General features: G+C 51.3%; 1 protein-coding gene across 8 annotated transcripts in view; it reads left to right on the plus strand.

Moving 5' to 3' along the window:
* The window catches only part of PML (PML nuclear body scaffold), a 45,406-nt gene extending 24,823 nt beyond the window's left edge, over window positions 1-20,583 (plus strand). The window contains exons 5-10 of one of the 8 annotated variants that reach the window (XR_013998883.1): window positions 2,516-2,653; window positions 3,010-3,268; window positions 4,302-4,354; window positions 12,391-12,544; window positions 13,566-14,807; window positions 16,330-20,583. Coding sequence is in view for 7 of the 8 variants with exons in the window: in XM_081138444.1 (XP_080994570.1) it covers window positions 2,516-2,653; window positions 3,010-3,268; window positions 4,302-4,354; window positions 12,391-12,544; window positions 13,566-14,344 (1,383 nt within the window). In the remaining variant the exon portion in view is untranslated. Of the gene's footprint in view, window positions 1-2,515; window positions 2,654-3,009; window positions 3,277-4,301; window positions 4,355-12,390; window positions 12,545-13,565; window positions 15,567-16,329 lie in introns of those variants that run through there. The other 7 variants (XM_081138444.1, XM_081138445.1, XM_081138449.1 and 4 more) reach the window with 7 other exon arrangements.
* Window positions 20,584-21,302: the final 719 nt, after the last annotated feature.

The following is a 21,302-nucleotide window of genomic DNA, read 5'->3' on the forward strand; positions in this document are numbered from 1 at the left end:
CTGGCGTAGAGCACTCACTGGAGACTGCACTTTTCTGGAGTCAGAGATTGTCTGTTTTCTCCCCTTCTCCCCTACAGGCTTCATTCTCTGATTCCCTTTTTGTAAAGATGTTGAGCAAAAGAAATGCAGGAATGAGGGAAAAAAGGAAGTCAGTCCATTATAGCAGACTGTGGAGGAGACCACAGCCCACATCCGAGCACTAATACCAAAAAGAACCCTGCCTGGCTACAGTCCCATACCCGGCACACGGCCCCATGTACTGGGCCTTCTCTGCCTCTCCCAGCCCAGGCTTGGCCAGGTCATCTCTGGTGTCCCCCTCTGAGAGTGGACCTGACCATGTCTTTCCCTACACAGAAGGGGCAGAGCTTGTCCCAATTAGGAAAGTGTATCCCTGGCCTTGTAATCTCACAGTCTGTCACCTGGCTTTTCCAGTGCAGCTCTACTTGATGAAGGGCCCCTCGGCTGTGTTGGAATGCCTTTCCTTCACTGGACAGACTGCAGGCTCCTGAGCGATTATCATCCGCTGAGCTCACACAGAATTTGAGGCACCAAGTGGTCAGATTAGGGACAGAAGTGTGGACCTTTCCTTTAAAAGCAGCGCTTCCCACATTACTCATTTTCAACAGTCTGTTCATTTTCACACAATAGGGAAGGATAGAGGGAGGGACGTGAAGGAGACAGTGACTGAAGAAAAGCAAGCTGTGCAGGCACCGGAAGGGAACTTTCATTTCAGAACACTGAGTTCAAACCCTAGTCCAGGCCCTTAGGTATGTGACCTTAGGAAATAACTTCCCCTCTCTTGTGCTTCAGTTTCCTTCTCTGTAGATTGGTGATAATCATAGGATGGTACCTACCTCTTTTTTTAAAACTATAATTTCTTTTTATTGTGGTAAAATTCACATAAGAAAACTATTTTTACCATTTTAAAGTGTAAAATTCAGTGACATTTAGCACACTCACAATCTTTTTGTTGTTGTTAATCCTTACCCAAGGATATTTTGTCCATTGATTTTTATTTTTTATTTATTTCATTTTTAAATTTTTAATTTTTAATCCTCACCCAAAGATATTTTTCCATTGCTTTTCAGAGAGAGTAGAAGGGAGAGACAGACAGATGTTGATGTGAGAGAGACACATCGATTGGTTGCTTCCTGCATGCAACTGAGGGACGTGCCCTTGGCCGAAATCTACCTTGGGACCTTTCAGTCCACAGGCCGACGATCTAACCACTGAGCCAGATTAGCTAGGGCTCCATTGAGTTTTATAGAGAGTGGGGGGAGGGAGGCAGGGGGGGAAGGAGGAGGAGGAGGAGGAGGAGGAGAGAGAAAGAGAGAGAGAAACATGGATATGAGAGAGACACATCAATTGGTTGCCTCCCGCTCCTGCCTGACTGGGGCTGGGGATTGACCTGCAACCCAGGTACATGCCCTGTCTAGTTCCAGAATATCTCCATTACCCCAAAAAGGAAACCTGGAAGCCATGAAGCAGTCACTCCCCATCGTGCCCGCCCCCACCTCCTGGCAACCACCAAGCTGTTTTCTGCCTCTGTGCATTTAGCTATTCTGGACATTTCACATAAATGGAAACATACAATATGTATCCTTTTGTGGCTGGCTTCATTTCACTCAGCGTAATGTGTTCAGGGTTCATTCATGTGTATGAATCAGAATGTTATTCCTTTTTATGGCTGAATAGTATTCTACTGTATGGGTGTGCTACATTTTGTTGATAGACATTTTTTGGCCATTGTGAATAGTGCTGCTGTGAACATTTATATGCAAGTTTTTATTTGAACATCTGTTTTCCGTTCCTTTGGATACATACTTTGGAGTAGAAGTGTTGAATCATGAAAATTCTATGTCTGACTTTTTGAGAAGCTCTACTCCATTTTGGGATGGGTACACTCAGCACTGAACCTGGCACACAGTAGTAATAAAAACACAGTCATCACCATCAGGTACTAAGTGCCAGGTACTCTTCCTAGCGTTTTACTTAGTAACTTACTTCATCCACATTACCCTGTGAGGTAGAAAGCACAATCATTCCCATTTACTGAGAGGGACTGAGGCCCCATAGTTTTAAGTGCTCTGTCTAAGGTGCTTGATGGCTGTTCTGATCCAGGCAGAGTTGGGGCTCCTCGGGCAGAGTGAAGGCCACAGGGAGGCCAGTTTCAGCTCAGTGGAAGGGTTTCCTTCCTATTACAACTTGGCTGCTGTAGAGGAGCTGCTTCCTGCAGCAGCGAGCACTTTGTCCCTAGAGCTGTGTAGGCTAGATGTGGAACAAGCCTTGAGGAGTTGTTGGGCAGTGATTCCTGGATGCCAGCACCTCAGGGTCACAAGGTGAAGCCATGGAGGGCGTGGGAAGACTCCTGTTCCCTAGGGTCTCTGGGTTTTGGACTGGGCAGCCTGTACCTGTGGCTGGGTGAGGCCTTGGGGATTGGGCTGACCCCAGGCCTGGGTTCCCAGCCCTTGTCCTGCTGCGAGTCATTTCTGATTCTCCTTTTCTGACTTTGCAGCCAGCGGGGGCACAGATAGCTCAGGCGCAGGCCCTGGGGCTGGCTGAGGCTCAGCCTGTGGCCATGGTACAGTCGGTGCCTGGGACACACCCTGTGCCCATGTACGCCTACTCCATCAAAGACCCCTCCTGCAGAGAGGTAAGTTCTTGACAGTCCACCATCCCTCCTGAGAGCCCAGATCCCAGCAAGCAGCAAGAATTGGAGCAGAGTCAGAATCAAGACCTTAGTCAGCACCTGCTCTATGCCCTTCCTTGCCCTTGGCTGCCCTGTCAGGAATTCCCCTCCACACTGAGCACATGAGTCACTCCCAGGGCAGGCCGAGGCTCGCGGTTAGCAGGCAGGGCCAGTATGCATGGCAACCTGGGAGGACTTTCTGTGTGGAGAGAGGCAGGCTCTGCCTGGTAGAGAGCAGAGGGGATGGCCACAGTCCCCTGCCACCCAGGTCTGGGTCTCTGGAGGCTCCTGACCTGGCACTATGACTCCCCGTTGCACAGGAGGTCTCCAACACAGCCATGCCACAGAAGAGGAAGTCCTGCCAGACCGAGTGCCCCAGGAAGGTTATCAAGATGGAGTCTGAGGAAGAGAAGGAGGCCAGGTTGTCCCTGAGTTCCTCTGAGCAGCCTAGGCCCAGCACCTCCAAGGCAGTCTCACTACCACCCCTGGAGGAGTCCCACAGCCCCAAGAGCCACACCATAGGAAATGAGGAATTACTGCTCAACAGCAACCAGGAGACTGGCGACTCTGGGGAGGCAGGTAGGGAGGTAAGGGGCAGCAGAGGCTGAGGCCTGCATGCTGTCCTCCAGGGCCTCGGTGGGGCCCTATTCTGTAACCTGATCCTCCCACCCAGGGAGCCCAAAGCCAACAGCATTCCCTGTGTCCTGCCCTCAACTGCCACCAAACAGGGCAAGTAGAGCCCACAGTTTGCCTGGGAGGTGAGAGTGCATGCCATTTATTTTACCATATGCTTTGCTAGGATTCCAGTGTGGGGAGCACGAGGGACTGAAACCCACAGTTCCTTATCTCCTTCACCCAACACACTCTTGCAGAACCAGCACCATGCCTCTGCACAGTGTGGGTCTCCCCATGAAATGTTTGTTTGGTGGGTGTCTAGTATGTTCCCAGAGAGGACTTAAACCAAGTCCACACCCATCAGTTCCCAAATTTTTCTGCAAAGCCTACCGCCTGAGGGCCTTCATTTGGCCTAGATATCTTTTATGGTCACTGCCAGATAGAGAGTCCTTGGGCAAGACTTGAGGTTGACTCATAGAATTCTGGAATGTTCAAGACAGTCCAGCTTTGTTCTCATTCTAGGTCCCAGTCTGAGCCCTGACTCTGCTCACACACCCAGCCCTAACTAATATTCCTTGCTCACAAATACTATTGGTAAATCAAAAGGTTTTAACTAGATATAGGGTATCTTTTCACTGAACATCTCAACTTATGGGTCTGAGAATTGGAATACAGCAATGGGCTTCTTTAGGATTGCAAAAGGTTCCAAACCAGTTGGTGCTTGTCAAGCCTCCACAAGGAGCAAATTCTGCTGTCAGGGCCAGCAGCTGGATTAGGTACTCACAGATAGGGCCCAACAGGCAGTCTTGGAAAGCCACTGTGAATAAACAGATCCACACAAGCACACACAGTGAATGTTGACATCCCCTCTTGCAGGCCACACATCACTCACCCAGTCCACTGGCCTGCAAGGGTTCCCGTGGGAGAACTGGGGGCTGAGGGAAAGGAGTAGGCATTCCCAGCAGGGCCTAATGCTGCCTCCCCTGCCTCATTTCAGAGGAGCCCATTGTGGTGATCAGCAGCTCAGAGGACTCAGATGCCGAAAACTCGGTGAGTGGCCCAGAAGTTTGGCCCGGGGTTCCTGCCTCCCCCATTCCAGGTCCCAGGGGACACAGCTCCAGCAGGTGACTCTCAGATCTACCTTGTCCCTGGGGCATTTTCCAGCAAGGCAGTAAGTCCTGAGCTGTCCTGAGGACAGTCTCCAAATGCCAGCTGTGGGCCTGGACCACCCCAGCCCTCCATCCAAATGAGGGGCCTTCAGTAACCATATGTTCTCTTCTGAACTGCTGATAGAGTGCTTCCTTCCAGAGCTGTCTCTTTTCTGGACTAGCCATTGCCTTTGTTGGGAGCTTCCTTATGTATTTCTGTCCCCTCCTCAACAAGGAGTGTAGACACCAGTGAGGGTGAATTTGAGGGGTTGTAAGAGCACGGGGCAGCACTACATAGGGGCCAAACAAGCAAGTTTCACTTTAGGTAAGAAAGAACTTCTTTAAAGCCATCTATAATGAAACAGTGACTTGTGGGTTGTGAGCCTTCTGCCCCTGAGGTTTTTCAATGGGGCTGGGCAGTCACCTGTCCAGGGGAAAAGAGGATCTAAGCAGAGTGAAAGGTTGGACTGGGTGGCCTCTAAGTCCCTTCCAGCCCTCAATCTGAGGTTCTGTATTGGAAAGTGCTTGGAGCCCATGGAGACCGTTGCAACGTACTGCAGACCAGCCCACCCCCTGCTGAGAGCACTAGGAACATCCCAGACCTGCCGGGCCTCTCGTCTGTCCCGTCTATCCCGAGGCATATCCCACTGCCTGGCTTGGCCTCCCTACAATCCCACCAAGCAAGCTGTCATCCCTGATGCAAAGTCTCCCAGCCAGCCTGCCGAGTACCAGGAGCACACTGCCATCCACCGTGGGATCAGCTGCCTGCCTCGCAGAATACAAAGAGCCACCCGCCTTCGCCACATCCACTTGCCATTCAAAGCGTATTGTACCCCCACATGGACTTGTCCTTCCCCCATGGTTCAAACCACCACCCTTGCCATTACAGGTCCTCCCAACCATCCTGCCACCCCCCAGGAGGGTCTTGCTTCCCTCCAAAAGGCGACCAGCCAACCCCGACCAGCTCAAAGGGCAGGGCGGTCTCTTGGCCACTCCCTCCGGGGGTCCCCCCAGGTAGCTCAGTGGCTCAACAATTTCTTTGCTCTTCCTCTCTCCTCTGTGGCTCCTCAGCTTGATGCCTCTCTCAAGGAGGGCAGGGCAGGGGGCCAGTCACCCCAGACTCTCAGGGCAGGACTCTCCCCCCAGGATTCTGACAGGACCCCTGTGGAGAATCCCCAAATCCAGGTCCCTCCAAATGCATCGCTACCACTCCCCTCCTCAGAGAGGCCCCATACCAGCCTGGGTGCCCCTCAGACAAACCTCTGAGAGCCCCAAGTGCCTCCCTCTACAGCTGCTGGTCACCATCCTCTTGTAACCTTGTGGCCAGCACCCACATCCTGCTCCATCCTGCTGCCCAGCCTAGCCCACACACCTAAAGGCCCTACACACAGTAGGCATTCATACATCTTGGTCAAGGAGTGAACCAAGGAAGGAATGGCTGCATGGACTCTGGGCACAGAGACTCTAGTCCTCTTTAGCCGAGAGGGCATGACAGATTCAGCCCACCACTCCTCACATGCCTGGGCCTCTGCTCAAGAAAAGGAAGCTTCTCTTGACCTTTGTACCTCCCACTGCCCCATCCCCCTACCCCATGCCTATCCACTGGGCTTCTGCCAGGAACTAAGCCCCTGAGGGCAGGGACTGTGTCGATCATAGGACCTGGCCGATGTGGCTGCTCAATAAATGTTTGTTGAAAGATCACCCTTGCAAACCCTTCCTCATGACCAACAGATTCCCTGCTGGACTTAGCTCTTCTCTACAGATGGCTTTTGTCACCTCCCTGCACTGAAATTTGGTTTCCTGTCGGGTTACTCTGTCCCTCTTTCTGCCATACTCTATGAGTGTCAGAGATAGGAGGTGGGGTCAAGGCCCTCTGTGCCTCCTGGGCTGTTTCAGTCCCACCATCTGATAAGACCACCTGTGCTTTTGAGGTTCCAGGTCTTGAGGTGAACCCCCCTTCCCCCACATAGGGAAGACTCTGGCACCTGCTTCCTAAGATTCTTCTCCCTTCTTCCTGGAGACTACAGCCTCCTCCACCCCGCCTCGGCTCCTTGACCTCTCAGGGGTCTTCACTGCAAGGCCACCCCTGGAACTTCACCATCACTGAACTGCCCATCTCTAAACTGACCCACTCAAGACTGACCACAGCCACCTGTCCCATCAGTAATTTCCAGGACCTCCACTCTCTCCCACCCAGCTCCTCCTGGCCTCCAGTTAGGCCTGCCCTCCAAAAACAACTCTGGAGAGATTCAGTAGCTTGCCTCTGCATTGCCACCTGGAGCCAAATCCTGTTGGAGAAAATCAACAGGAGGAAAACCACAAGTAATAGTCTAAGGCACTCTCCTGCCTTCCACCGCAGCTCACTGCACCCCAGCCTGAGCTCCTGCAGGTGACTGTACCCTCTGCCCTGGAAGACAACAGGAACTCTCAGGTGCCAAGGGAGCCGTGGACATCTTGCTATCCAATATCCAGTCACATTGACTCGGCCCCATCACATTCTCCCTGTCCTGTTAGGGTGGAGGGACATCGACCTCCCTATGGGACTCCTCTTTCCTGGCCCAGCACCCCTGCCTCCTTGAGAGCCTACCCCATCTCCCTGTTGTCATATGCATCTTCAAACACTTCCACTTCCTTCTGTGCTGTAACTAAGCATGCTGAAGGAATATTTCCCATCTCAGAACCTCTCTTTCCTTACCGCCTGTGTTTCCAGCCCCTGGGAACTCCTTGCTCACCTCCCTTCCATGCTCTCCCTCGTTGTACCAGTGGAGCCTTCCCACCAGCACCAGAGAAACCTCCCTGCCTCCAAGTCCAATGTTCACCTTTAGTCGTTACTCTTGACCAGCATTGGATCCTCCTGAGAGACTAATTCCCCTTGGTTCAGGAGGGCTCCCTCCTGCAGCCTGGCTGCCATTCCTCTCCTTCAAGGCCTCTGTTCCTTTAAATGTTCTAGCTTTGGTTCTGAGCCCTCTTCTCTTTTGGTCTGTATATTCTCCCATAATCTCAGCCAGGCCTGTGTCTTCACTTACAGCTCAGGGGTTGATACCAGACCAGTACAGCCAGAGGCCCTCCCACAGCTGCACTCGGATATCTCATAAAGACCTCAAACTCGTCTCTTGCTCTGCTTGGTGAATTGCACCATCTGCCCAGTTACACAAGCTGAGACCTTGGAGCTGCCCAGGACCTCCCCTTTCTATTCCTCACAGCCAATCCATTTTTGAGTCTTGTCTTTCCACGTTCTGAAATCTGGGCACTTTTTTCCATCTCATAACCTTGATAAATTTAAAACAAAATTGAGCCTGGGTGGAGGTGGAAGCCTAAGAAGGAAAGACACAGAAAGGGATTGGATGCCACTGGTCTCACCAGATTTCCTGAGAGTCAAGCAGAGGAACTGACACCAGCTATATTTGGGTGGTGGGGGTGTCAGGCTAATCCTCAGCCATCAGCAGGGAGCTAGGTGGTGCCTAAGGTTGATCAAGGAAGGAGGGAGAAGCACATTGCAGGTGATGAAGAATTAGCTTCTCACCTTTGAGACTAGCTTTGGAGACGTGGAGAGAGCCAGAGGACCACTGCTTTTGTGTAGGTATTCTTCAGACACAGTTTTTAAATTAACCATTACAGGAGTCCCAAACTTTTTGACAAAAATGTAAAAGAAAACAAATTAGGCCCCTCTGGTGCAATTCTTACCCACCTTTCATGCCCCTTCCAGACCCCTGGTGCTCCTAGAGTATTCGAAACAGCTTAGAGGGAGGGGGCAGGGTGACATTCCCTGGGTGCTCTGGGCTCCTGCATTCCCATGTCCTTCCCTCTCCGCGGCCTTTCTCCAACGTTCCAGTGGCAGTTGTAGAATACCAGCCTGCTAGCATGCCACATTTTCGAAGTGCAACGGCATGTAAACACCTCCGCCCCCCATTCGGGCTGTAGGCGTGTCAATTGCTGCAATGTACACGTGTCTGGAGGCTCTGGTGCAAGCCTGCTTGGCCGAGGAGAGACTGCGTGAGTGGGAGGGGCACTGTGAAAGAGACTTCACCCCTGTCGGATGAGGCAGTGGGGCCATAGTTGTAGTTGAGTGGAGGGGCAAGACCTAGGCCTGGTGGTAGACACCTGGGGTCAGCAGTACCTCTGCCATGGCCCCTGTGTTAGGACCCAAGGCAGAAAAAAATAGGTGTTCTCACCACTCTTGTGACAGATGATTGACCCCAGGGCCTGGCATTGGGAAGACCAAGTGGAAGTAGGAGGGAGCCTAGCCGAGGGGCTGTGTCAGATGTGGCAGTGGAAGGGAGGCCTGTGGGGAGCAGCTGCTCCAGGGGAGGAACAGTGATGCTGGTGAGTGTGTCAGAAAAGTAGGTGTCCCACTGGGAAGACAGGAGCCATGTCCCCTGAGGGGCAACAGCAGCCTGTAGAGGAGCTGGGGCAGTGGGCAAGGAGGCCACAGGCAAGCTAACGAGATGGGCCTGTTCCCAAATACAGGTGAGGTATCTCTGGGGCTTTCCAGATTTTGCAAGAAAGAGCTGGGGTTTTGTATCAGCAAAAACTAGCAATGCATGTGTCTTGTCAAACTGATCCCAGCTGTTGCTTAAGCTTGGATGCTGAGAAAGTCCCTTAGGAGTTGGGGACTCTTAGTAAGCAGTAATATCAGGTACTAACTAGGTAGATATCTTCTGGTGACTAGATGCTGAATCGCAAAAGGTTTTGCTTCTATCTGACTGGTTGATGACGAAACATGGACTAAATCAGTAATTAGGACAGTCCTCAAACCTGCCTGACACTGATCACTTGTGATTTTGCAAATGACAGCTTCCTAGGTCCCATCCACAGAGACCCTAACCAAATTGGTCTGGGGTGGAGGCAGGGCATCAAGAGTTTTTTAGCTGCTAATACATAGCCAGAAGAGAGAGCCCTGAAAGAACTGGGGCATTCCGTTGCACAGCCATGTTAAGAGGAGTGCTGCTAAGATGTGTATGTATCAGCCTTTAATGGAGGTGACACATACCTCCTGGGATATTACCCAGGAGGGGAGAAGAGAACTGGATCTTCCCAGATAAACCACCTAGACCTCTGGAAGGTGATTAAAAAGTCAACCCAGCTGCTTCCTATGAGCAAACTTTGGTATAACCATTAGACTTGCTGGGTTGAGTTGGAGTGTAGTTGACCTGCTAAGTTGACCTGTGATGAAAATAAGTGAACTATAACGCATGAACCAGACTGCATGTGTATCCTGAATAAAATCCTGGATCCCTTGTGGCTCAGTCTGAGAAACACATCAAAGAAACACAGTCCACTAGTCAAGTATAATAAAAAAATAAATTCCAATATTTACTTGCATCTTTCAAAGGGATCTAACTCATAACACACAGTAGCACTTTTAAAATTCCTCTTCCACTTTGAGCTACCATCACCTTCGCATTCCCTAGGTCCTCAAAGCGTTTCCCTATGGCTCACTTTCCAGTCCTCACACAGGGACTCTCATCTGTCCCCACTTCATTTCCAACCCCATCCCTTTCCCAGCCAAGCAAACTTCAGCTTTTTCCAAGGCAAGGCCCTTCCCTGGCTTCTTTGGTTCTGTTTTCTCTCACTGTCCCTTTCTCTATTGCACCTTCTACTCAACCATCCTGATAATGGAGTAAGTCGAGGTGTGAGGGGTGGAACATGAGGGTTTTCCTAGTGAGTTGGGCGGGGCGGGGGGGGGGGGCAGAAAGGTGTTTTGCGCCAGGGCCTCTACGTGCTGCTTGTCCTTTAGAAAAGTCTTTTCTAAATGTGCCAGTACTTCCCAGGGTGGGGAATTGTTTACAGATGGCTAGAGTTCAGTGGAAGGTGTTCCCGTGAATACCCGCCCCACAGAGAAGCCATACTTTATGGAAGTCCCCGAGGAATCTGGAAGCAAGAGGAATCTGGGCTGGGAGATCCAGCTTCCCGCCACTGACAAGCTCAGCAGAAAGGAAGTGGTGCCCTTTCATTAAGGGAGTGTTCAGGGTCTTCAGTAAATAGGACAGAGAACGTTTCCATGACTATAAAAGAAAATGACCTCAGGACAATGGCAGGCTCTAAAAAGGAAGTTCTGATGGCCATCATAAATGACCCCCCTATAAAGGTGGGGGAGTTGGCCCAAAGATACAGTTGTGCCGCTCTCCAGGGTGCTTAACTTGGAAGAGAATATCCTGAAAGAAGATTCTGGCTCTAAGGCCTGAAGGGAGGAGACGGGGAAAGCCCTCAGGGCCACTGCAAAGGCTTTTGCACTTACGTTTGGACCAAAAAGAAGAAGGAAGAATAGAAAGCCCAGTGTACTATATCAGTGGGTGGCAGGGAGGATTCAGCCAAGGGAATGAATCTTCAGCCACTGGTGAGAGAGAGCTGAGGCCCAGGCGAGGACATAGCAAGGGGAGTCCAGATCTCCACCAGCCCAAGTGAGAGAGCGCCGCTGCCTTGTGAATGAACAGACTCTGGAAGGCTGAAGAGAAAGGTACTGGGTTCCCCCATGGGGGCAGAAGGTGGAGTCTCTGGTGCACCAGTTATCAACTTCAAGGAAGATGCTGTAGAAGACTCCTTACAAGGGAGGGAAGGAAGCCAGGACCCTGAGACAGAGTCAGAGCCAGTTTTGCAAAATTAACCTTGGATGCATGGCCGATTCAAGGATACTGATACGCAAGGCATTTGACAAAGTCTCTTATTAGGGCCTTCTGTCTAAAGTCCCAGAAATCAGGCTTCTCTGATAAAACCAGCTTTGGATGGATTTCTAGTGAATGTTTCTATCAATGACTGGGAGGAAGTTGATGAGCCTGGGGTAGGGCCTGAAAAAACAAAGTAAAAAGCAGCCACTCCAAGGAATGTCCAGCACATGTTAGCTGTGGTTAGTAATGACTTAGCTCTTGGTTGAATTTTTGTTCATTAAATGTTTCACCTGGAGAGTAGAAGGGCCTAGGAGAATTAGCTAATTATCTCCTAGGCCAGGGACATTAATCAGAAGCTAGGGTTCATGGAGGCCTCAAATGATCCCAAAGTGAGGCCAACTCCATCAACCAGCCAGAGGCAGTCCATAGGTGGTAAGACCGAGCCCTGCTCTGAACTGTGTCCCAGCAGTTCCCCCAGCCAGCCCTGGGACTCTTGCCATGTCCCTCCCGGTCTCTGGCTAATGTCCACAGGTGGCATTCACAGGACATTTTGAGCAGGCCACCAAAGACAACATCTGGGTTTGGCAGCTGTGCAGATAATGAACTATTAAACTCTATAATATGAGAGGCTGCCTCTTCCTCTGTAGCCCCAGCCCCTTGGGAGCTGGAGTCCTTCCCCCACATCAGAGACCTTCCAAACTGTTCTTGCCTTGTGCTCAGCCCAGAGGAGCCTCAGGCTCCCTAAGCAGCTGGCTCCTGGTTGCTAATATCTGGGGTTCAAGATGAGGCTCTTTCCTCCTGTTCCCAGTTCATGTTTCTTGAGTGTGCTCAGAGATCAAGTGAGGAGCAGGCACCTCCAGCCCTCCCCACCATAGCACTGGCCCCTCCCTCAAGCCTCCACACCCAGCACTACTCACCCCTGCGCACACTCACTCATATGTTCACAATTTCACACACATTTGTCTCAACACAGGTTCACAAATTCACACCTCCTGTGCACAACCAGGTGCACACACTTGCCCATATGATTTCATCCTCAGTCCTCCTCACTAATGCATGTGCACTGGCTGAAACACGGCCGGGCAAATGCACGTGTGTCCCTGTCCTATCAGGCACACACATTCCCATGCACGAGCGCTAACCTAGACACACACCTTCCCTTCCCCAATAACATCCCCTTGGCCGTGTGCATGCAGATGCCCAGTCTATACCAACTTGTTCATATTCCCACACACAGGACTACACACACCTGCTTACTAGCACATCCTCGCACAACCAATATGCTCCCTCTCTCCCTCCGGACCCTTGACCTGTTGGTTTTTCTGTGTTGCAGTCCCGAGAGCTGGATGACAGCAGCAGCGAGTCCAGTGACCTTCAGCTGGAGGGCCCTAACTCCCTCAGGTTTGAGAGCCTGGATGAGAGCCTCACAGACCTCCAATCAGAAGTCAGGCCCCTGGTTTTCTTTGACCTCAAGCTTGACAATGAAAGTGGGTTCTCTGATGACCATCCCCACTCCTTTCTAACTTAGTCTCTAAGTCCCCAAGATAAGTACAGGCAGAGCCATGTGCAAGGTCCAGGAGAGCCCTGAGCTCTGGCCAGTGACCGGAGCCAGAGAGGGGAGAGGAAGCGCGCATTGCATCTCCCCTGAGACTCCCAGGTGTGCCACTTGGTTGTTTGAATAAGGACAACTGCCTTGACCAGTGCCTGAAAGCATGAGGCAAGTGCCTCCATGAGCATGGAGGAACACTCTGAGGAGTGCTTCTCTTACATGGAGAACCCTGGGAAGACACCTCTAAACAGAAACCAGGAAATCACTGCTATGAGAACAGCAACTCAAGCCAGGCACTGGGCTGTGTGATTGCACATTTCTGGGTACAAGACCTATTCCACAGGGGGCTGCACACGGAAGCCAACAGAGCTGAGGTCACAGAGAGATAAGACCCCTCTCCCAGAAGTCGCTCAACTCCCATAGTGTTTGCTAGGGCCCTGCCTTGTGGCATAGACTCAGCCTGGGGCTAGCCCAGCCAGCCAGAAGCAGCAGGTGTTCCTGAAGGACAGGGAAGCCACAGGCCTCACAGGAGGCTCTGGGCCACTCTTAGTGCAGTAGATTGCACAGGTGTGCTGTCTCTCCCAGGGCTCCAGCTGGCTGGGAGCCTTAGCTAAGTGACTGATGACTGGAGGCCAAGGGTAGGAAGTGGAGGGCTAGGTAGAAACTGTGAGGGGTCTGGAGGGTAGGTGGGTGAGGCTGACAGAAGAGAGACAGGAGGGACCTGGATCTAAAGGATTTGGTGAACTTGGAGGCAGGTGGCAGGGGAGGGGGAAGCTAGACTCCCAGCCAGTGAGCAAGGGGTGGTTGAGGGCAGCAGATGAAGGCTGACGTTTGGTTCCTGACAGCAGTCCCCAAGGTGGGGTCTCTGGATAGTGGGTCAGCAGCCCTGGAGGTCCCCCAATCCCGCCCAGTGCCTCCCATGTCCCTGAGGCCTCACCCTGCCCTTCTCTCCTGCCCAGCCCAGAAGATTAGGCAGCTGGCAGCAGTGAACCGGGAGAGCAAGTTCCGGGTGCTCATCCAGCCCGAGTCCTTCAGCACCTACTCCAAGGCGGTCTCCCTGGAGGTGGGGCTACAGCACTTCCTCCGCTTTCTGAGCTCCATGTGCCGTCCCACCCTGGCCTGCTATAAGCTGTGGGGGCCCAACCTCCCCAATTTCTTCCAGGCCCTGGAAGACATGAACAGGCTATGGGAGTTCCGGGAGGCCATCTCCGGCTTTCTGGCCACCCTACCCCTCATCCAGGAGCGTGTGCCCCAGGCCAGCAGCTTCAAACTCAAGAGTCTGGCTAAGACCTATCTGGCAAGAAACATGAGCGAACACAGTGCCCTGGCCACTGTGCTGACCATGCGTGACCTGTGCCGCCTCCTCGAGGTCTCCCCAGGCCCCCAGCTGACCCAGCACTTCTACTCCTTCAGCAGCTTGCAGTGCTTCGGGTCCCTGCAGCCCCTGGTGCAAGCAGCTGTCCTGTCCCGGGCCGAGGCCCGCCTCCTGGCCCTCCACAATGTGAGCTTCGTGGAGCTGCTGACGGCACACCGCCGAGACCCACAGGGGGGCTTAAAGAAGTACAGCCGCTATCTGCAGGCCACCTCATCGCCCCCTGCACAGCCTGCTCTCAACTTGCAAGCTATGAGCACCTACTTCAAAAGCCTGTCGGAGAGACCAGCTTTGGCAGTGGCAGAAGGCATCTCTACCCCTCTTGTTAGCCACAGCTTGGCCCAAAGGGCCTCCCAGCAGAGCTGAGATGAGGGGATGACTGGCTTGGAATCTCTGGGGACAGAGAGGGATGGTGTCCCTCAGCTAGGCCCTGCCCATCACAGCATTCCCAGATCCTGGTCCCCAATACTCAGCTGACATTTGGTCCAGAATTAGTTCTCGTTCTGTGGGATCAAATATTCCTTGTCTAAAAATCCCACAGAGAAGGTTCCAAGGCCAAGCATCCACCCCCTGGAGCCACCAGATCCCTGGTGCACCATTGAGTTAGCTCACTAGGCCCTCGGCGCCTCCCTTCCGGGAGCCAGAACAGGAGATCCTTGGTGAAGAAGGCCTGGCCTCTGGGCTCTCTAAGTTGCCCCCACCGTGCCCCAGCCACCCGGCCTGCCACTTCCATGGGTGTATTGCAGCTCCTTCCTTATCCCCGGCCACTGCCCAGGGGACCTGCTAGCAGCTCCCATGGATACCACCTGCAATATCAGTGGCCCCACAGGTACCCAAAGTGCCCTTCAAACTAACTGCCCCTCATTAGCTTGGGTTCTCCCAGCCTCTGCCTGCCTGGAGGCCAGCTCCCTGTTCACTTCCCTCATATCTGCAGACAAGCTGCTGTGCCATGCCTATCCTCATTTCCCCCCACATTTGCTTCCTTCCTCTTGGCCACAGGAACACCTCCCCTTAGTCAAGGCTTTGCTCTTTGGTCCTCAGGCCACTAACCCCTCTCAGCATGGCCCTTGGCTATGTCTGCCTGCCTGCCTCAGCCCTGCCAAGAAATGTCCTCTAACTCAGTGCGGCTGTCTGTGTGGCCCAGGGACCCACACCTTGGTTTCCCCCGATAGCCTCCTCCCCAGACCTCTGGAATTGGCCTGGAATCTAGGGTGGGACCCAGCTCGCTGCTTAGTTTAACAGGTTGTCCAGGTGTTGCTGATGCCCACTGAGTTCCAGAACCATTGCTGTGTAGACTGCTCCTCGAAGGAGAGGCAGTGTGCAGCAGCAGAGAAAGTCCTGGCCTGACCCCAACTGTGCATCAATGTGACCTAAGAAAAGGCCCCTTCCTGGGCTCCCTTGTCCCCCACCTGTGAAAAATGGCTGGTTGGCCAGGATGATCCCAGAGTCCTATTCAACTCTGCCATTCTGGGGTTTTAAGAATGGACAACAGGCCACTGAGGCAGTGGACAAATGGTTTAATTTTTTTTTTTTAACATATCTTTATTGATTTCAGAGAGAGGAAAGGAGGGAGAGAGGGAGAGAGAGATAGAGAGATAGAAACATCAATGATGAGTCATTGATCGGCTGCCTCCTGCACGCCCCTGACTGGGGATTGAGCCTGCAACCCAGGCATATGCCCTGACCAGGAATCGAACCCCAATCGCCTGGATCCTAGGTCAATGCTCAACCGCTGAGCCACACCTGGAAGGGCATGGTTTCATTCTTGAACCCTAGCCCCCAGCCCTAAGCTAAGTTCCCCAACCTGTGGTCATACCAGCGGTCAGCAGCAGAGCACTAGCAGGTCAGACCTGTCCCTTCTGACTGGCAGAACCACTGTTCCCTCCCCCTTCCCATCCCTGTTCCTTGGTTGTTGATATTGGGATGCAACCCAGACCCCCAGCCTCTATGGGCTCAGCTTTTACAAGGGTGAAGTCTGTGTGCCCACACCTCAACCTCCATCCATTGGGTGCCCTGAAAACCCACTAAGGAATGACATAGAATCTTGCTACCACAGCAAGGGCGCTGGCTCTAACAGTGAACTTGGATGCATTTAAAATAGGATTCCAATTTAAAGCAGGTGCTGCCTCTGAAGCTTGGCAGTAACAGGCTGATGCGGAGAGGGGAAGAGGGTCTGGGGCCCTGGCCTGGCTATGATGGCCATTGTCTTGGCAGCTGCAAGCCTGGCCTTAGATTAAGAGGTGCTCAACAATCCTAGCTCAAGCCTAGCCTCACAATGCCTTTTACCTTCAGATGTAGTTCATCACAGCTTTTATAACAAAGTCTGTTCTGCCCTCTCTTCACTTTCACAGCCTTTAATAAAGACGTGAATCTTCAAAGCCTGATGCTGCCCACCCTGGAGCCACTGAGCAGCCTCCTGCCTGGTGAGGGGGTACTTCCAGGCCTTGGAGAGCTGTTCTTTGTGGGGACCTTTCAGGACTTTGCAGATCAGAAAGCCCCTTGTTGCTCACTGCTGAAGGCCTCATGGATGTGAACCCCCTGTTCCATGTGGGAAAATGAGGGTGGGCCTGTCCAGGATTATCTCCAAAGGGGAGAGCCATGAGGAGGGAATGAAGCGCCAGCTTCAAGGATTACCCCTAGAGGAGGTCAGGAGCCAGATACCAAGGTCTGTTGGAACTTCACCTCTGATCCCTGCTGGGTAATCTTGTCCCTTGTCTGTGTCCCCAGAGCCGCAGGTGGTAAAACCCTTGGCAGGTAGGGGAGGCCCAGGATCTTAGTAATGTGTGACCAGTGTGTTGTTGTCTTGTATGTCACAGATGAAATTCACATTAGTACCTGCAGGGATTCCTGTGGCACAGGCAGTGTAGGTGGTAGCCTTCTCTTGGCCGGGGTGAGCAGCCAGGTAACAAGATTTGGTCACTGTCACCACCCTTAACCCCATCTTCTTGTCTCAGGTGCCCAGATTCCAGTCCTGAAGTTTAATCTCTAAAAGCAAGTCCAAATATGTCACCTGTGCCTCATCTTTGAATTCTGTGTTACATTTATCCATGTCAGCTACCCACGAGTCTGCTGGGCTAGAGGTTAGGACACTGAGTTTCAATCCTCACTAGCCTAGGACTGGTCTGGTACATCAGGCTCAGGCTCTGACTGTAAACCGAGGTGGGTGTCATTTTTACCTCATAGGATATTATGTGAATCAGTGAGAAAATGCTTGTGAAAATAGCACTTTAATATGTGAAGAACCACACAAATGTAAGATCTTATTTTACAGACAGATGACAGTGTTATTGCTTTATAAGTTATAGAAAAATAAAGATATTAGAGCTTAGCAATGAAAGTCCATGGGCTTGTCTTCAGGGGAATGAAGAACAATATCTGGGACAGAACAGTTATCTGTCAGACCCTGGGTCTGAGCGAGCCAGGAAGGAGAGCAGGGGAGTCCACCTCGGAGTGGCTAAAAAGTAGCTGGCCCTGTTTCCCCACTACACCCAGATGGGAGAATACAGCTAAAAGCAGATTTCCTGTGACAGCTCAGCCCTGCTCTAGTGCCTCCTCCTGAGGCCCAAGGGCTCACTCCCACCCCAGGAAGTTCACTTAAAAATCTGCTTTAATCCCAACCTTGGTCTCCAACCTGCATAACACCTATCTGCTACCTGGTGCCTGGCTGTGCTGTACTCCTGCCCTGCACCCTCCCCTCATCCAGCACTGGTCTGCCTTACTCCCATTCCTGTTCTTACCCTAGACTCACTCTGAGCCCTTGTCCCAACCTTGACAATACTTCATACCTCAGAGTTTATCCTGCACCCTAAACCTCCCAGCAGGCCCAGCCCCTGCCCTGCTCCTGTCTTCTCCTCTGACTTCAGACTTGTCTCTGCCACAACCCCTATGCCTAGAGTAAGGGGATCCTTTATCACCTTTCTTCACTCACAATTAAAGGAACCCCACAGCTAGTAATATCAAATGTCAAGTCAAAGAGTACATTCCGCCCAGAGGGAAGCAGAACTGAGCTAGAGCTGTTCCCAGACTCCGCCAGCAGAGGGCGCACAGCCCCATCTGGCCTGATGTGGAGGCCGCCGCTCTCGTGGGTGGGAATTAGTGGTGCCTGGGAGATAGAGTGCCACTCATACTTCTGGTGGTATGGGAGATACTATTAGGTAGATAGTGCGTGGAGAAACATTTTTAAAATATTAATAGTTTCTGGGATATACTTGCTCAGAATGCCTCTACAGTGGGGTTCTTTAAAAGTCTAACTTAAAGACAAATATTAAGTAGCTACAAGCTCAGAAAGAACAAAGGTATAGGAAAACTTGTGACTGTGGGAGTGAGTGACTTAATTTTGGAAAGCCCTGGGTTACTGTTGGAATTATAATGAGGTTTTTATGAATGAGGGTTAGAGCAAAGGTGAAAGCCCAGGTTAGAATTGGGGTAAGGATGGGGTGGGTTAGGAGTTGGGGTGAGGCCTAAAGTTAGGATTTGAGGTTATATCAAATTTAAGGTCATATTTGGTGATTAAGGTTAGGAATGAAGTTAGGAATTTAATTAGGAATGGAGTTAGAGTCACTTTGGGGGCCACAGGTATTTGTCACTTTAGCAACTGAAAAGTCCATGAAACTGTAGATAGATGGGGAGGAGCTTCTGAGGAAGATCCCCTAACTTGGCACCCCAAGGGCAGTGACCCCCTCTAGCATCCTCTACTAGAAGCACCCAGCAGGGGTTCTGCCTGAACTCACAGAATGGGGAAGGGGCAAAAGTCCAGGAGTGAGAGCCCTAGAGTCTAGGGCAGCCAGGTGACTAATGCTCCCAACTGACAAGACTAAAAGAGAATTAGGCACTAGACACTAGGTGTCTTCTTGTTTAGCACAAGTAACCTCATTTAGTCTCCCCAACAACCCTGTGCCATTACACCCTCACCCTCACATTACAGATGAACATAGGATGGAAGATTGAGTACCTTGCTCAAGGTCATTAAGCTTGTATGTGGCAGAGTTGGGATTTTCCCCACAGGGAACCTGTGTCTAGACTGGAGCCATCTGAGGCGCACACTGCCGGGTGTATTGCTGTGTGTTGGGGGAACCAATTTTCTGTTCTCTCCTTCCTGTGTCCTCCTGGTCTGCTGGTTTCATAAGACGCAAAATTCAGGCCCCAGAAAGCTCACACCCCATCCTTCCATTCCCAGCATGTAAACTTACCTTAATTCTAATTTTTTCTTTTAGAATACTGTTTCTCAAACCTTTTATTCCATTATTGCCCCCATAAGTAGACTTTTTAGACATTTTTTCCTAGTCATGACTCCCTGCAATGAAATTTTAATACCATAGATACACTATAGATTCTTTAGGATTTTCTACATACAAGATTATGTCACCTGCAAATAAAGAACATTTGCCTTCTTCCTTACACAAATGTACTGTATATCTGTCATGTACGCTGGTCCTTTGGAGAGTCAAAAACCACTGGGATTTCTGAGATTGTTAGTGGTCCTCCCCAACCAGTCTTTATTCTCTGTAACATTGCCCCTGTTGAGAATGCATGATTTTGGGGAAGGCCATATCCCCAGTCACGATGCAAGTCAGCAGTGTCAGGGTACCAACCTCTCCATTTGGATTAGCTCATAGGAGGAGAGAAGGTGGAACCAGGTTGCAGTGAGGTGGAAGGGAACATGGGCAAAGGTCTCTGAGGACACGCTTCCCTGGAGTGGAGCATGAGGCTGGGGGAGGGAGCAGGGCAGCATCATCATTTATTTTTGTGTCCGAATCCAGGTGTCAGCTCCAGACCCTTTGGATTTGAATAAAGGAGATGCTGTGGTAACTCTATTGAGAGAAGGGCCTAGAATTCTAACGGACTCCCTGCCTCAAAAAAAAATGAAACAAAACAAAAAGTTTGGAAGTCTCTACCCACCCTTACAAAATACATTTGCTGACAAATGAGGGGGAAATTCTTTCATTCTTGGCTCAAGGGACTTCCTTAAACTCAGCTCAGAGGAATTCTTTAAAGACTGGGCTATGCTAAAGCCAGTTTATAAATATAAATATCCCAAACTTGATAGCCAAGCAGATTGCAAAAGCTAACCACAGATATTTTCCTCAAAGCTAGCCAGCCAAACAAGTGTGATCGGGAGTATTGTGAAATTCAGTGTCGCTTGTCTGATTGTCTAAACTGTGTGTTTCCCAGGCTGAGTGCAGAGGGCCTGGGGGCAGAATTTACCCAAGGGCTGACTCTCTCCTGGAGTTCTACAGCCATAAAGCCTTGGCTGATACCAGGGTGGACCAATCCTCCTGGAAACCCGACCAACCAAGGAGGAAGTGCCCATGGTGATGCCCTTTTCATGTCTGCTTGGGAGCGGGGAAGGGTGCCATGTAGTATTTAGAACATGGGCTTTGCAGGGCACCTGGTTCTAATGCCAGCTCTGATATGTGGACTTGGAGAAAAAGCTTAGCCTCTTTGGTCTCATGCAAACTGGGGGTGATAATACAGGCTTGGAAAATTGTGAGGATTAAATGAAAAAACACATAAAGCACTAAGCTTTGTGAATTGGCAATGTTCAATAAAACATAACTACATCCATCACCCTAGAGGAGAAGCCATTGTGTGTTGGGGGAGCCTGTTTTCCCTCCCTTTCCCCTCCCCACCCCCCTCCCTTCCACTTCCTTCCTTTCCCTGTTCCTTCTTCCCTTCTCTCTCTCTCCTCTCCTTGTTCTGGTTGATTTAGAATCTGGGTGACTCTGTCCCCAACTACTTCTCCTGGTTCCTCTGTTCCCATCTCTCTAAGCTTCCTGCACTGTCTCCTCTACCCTGATGGGGTCACCCTGCAGGCTGGAAGGATTTACAGCCCCCACCTGGCTGTCAGCCATCTGCAGGAAGGTCACTGTCTTTCAGTACCACCAGAGATGTGGTTTGGACAGAGGACGTCCTGGCAGAAGCTAATAAATACATCAAGTTTCCAGCTGGGTCTGGAGATAAGGCCTCAGGGAGAGGAGACTGAAGCACTCACAGGCACTACATGGGTTCACCCTCCCTGACCTGTCCACACTGGCTTTCCCAGTAAAATCTATTTGGGTTCACTTCCAATAGGTTGCAGAGAGTTATGCCTGGGGGTTGTCCCTCTGGGAAGGTCCTGCATGTAGGGACCCTTCCTCATTTTAGATTGGGTAGGGACAGGTCTGAGGAGCTACTGTCCCAGCTGAGCAGGTGGGTGGGGAGGGACATTTAGCCCCACAGCACAGGAGAAACTGAGGCCAAGAAAGGAAAGAGACTTTTCCAAATTCTCACAGAAAGTCAATGGAAAAGCAGGTACAACCCCCTAACCACTGATTTCCTGCTCCTG

The sequence above is a fragment of the Miniopterus schreibersii genome, assembly GCF_964146895.1.
Source record: "Miniopterus schreibersii genome assembly, chromosome: 1".
NCBI lineage: Eukaryota > Metazoa > Chordata > Mammalia > Chiroptera > Miniopteridae > Miniopterus > Miniopterus schreibersii.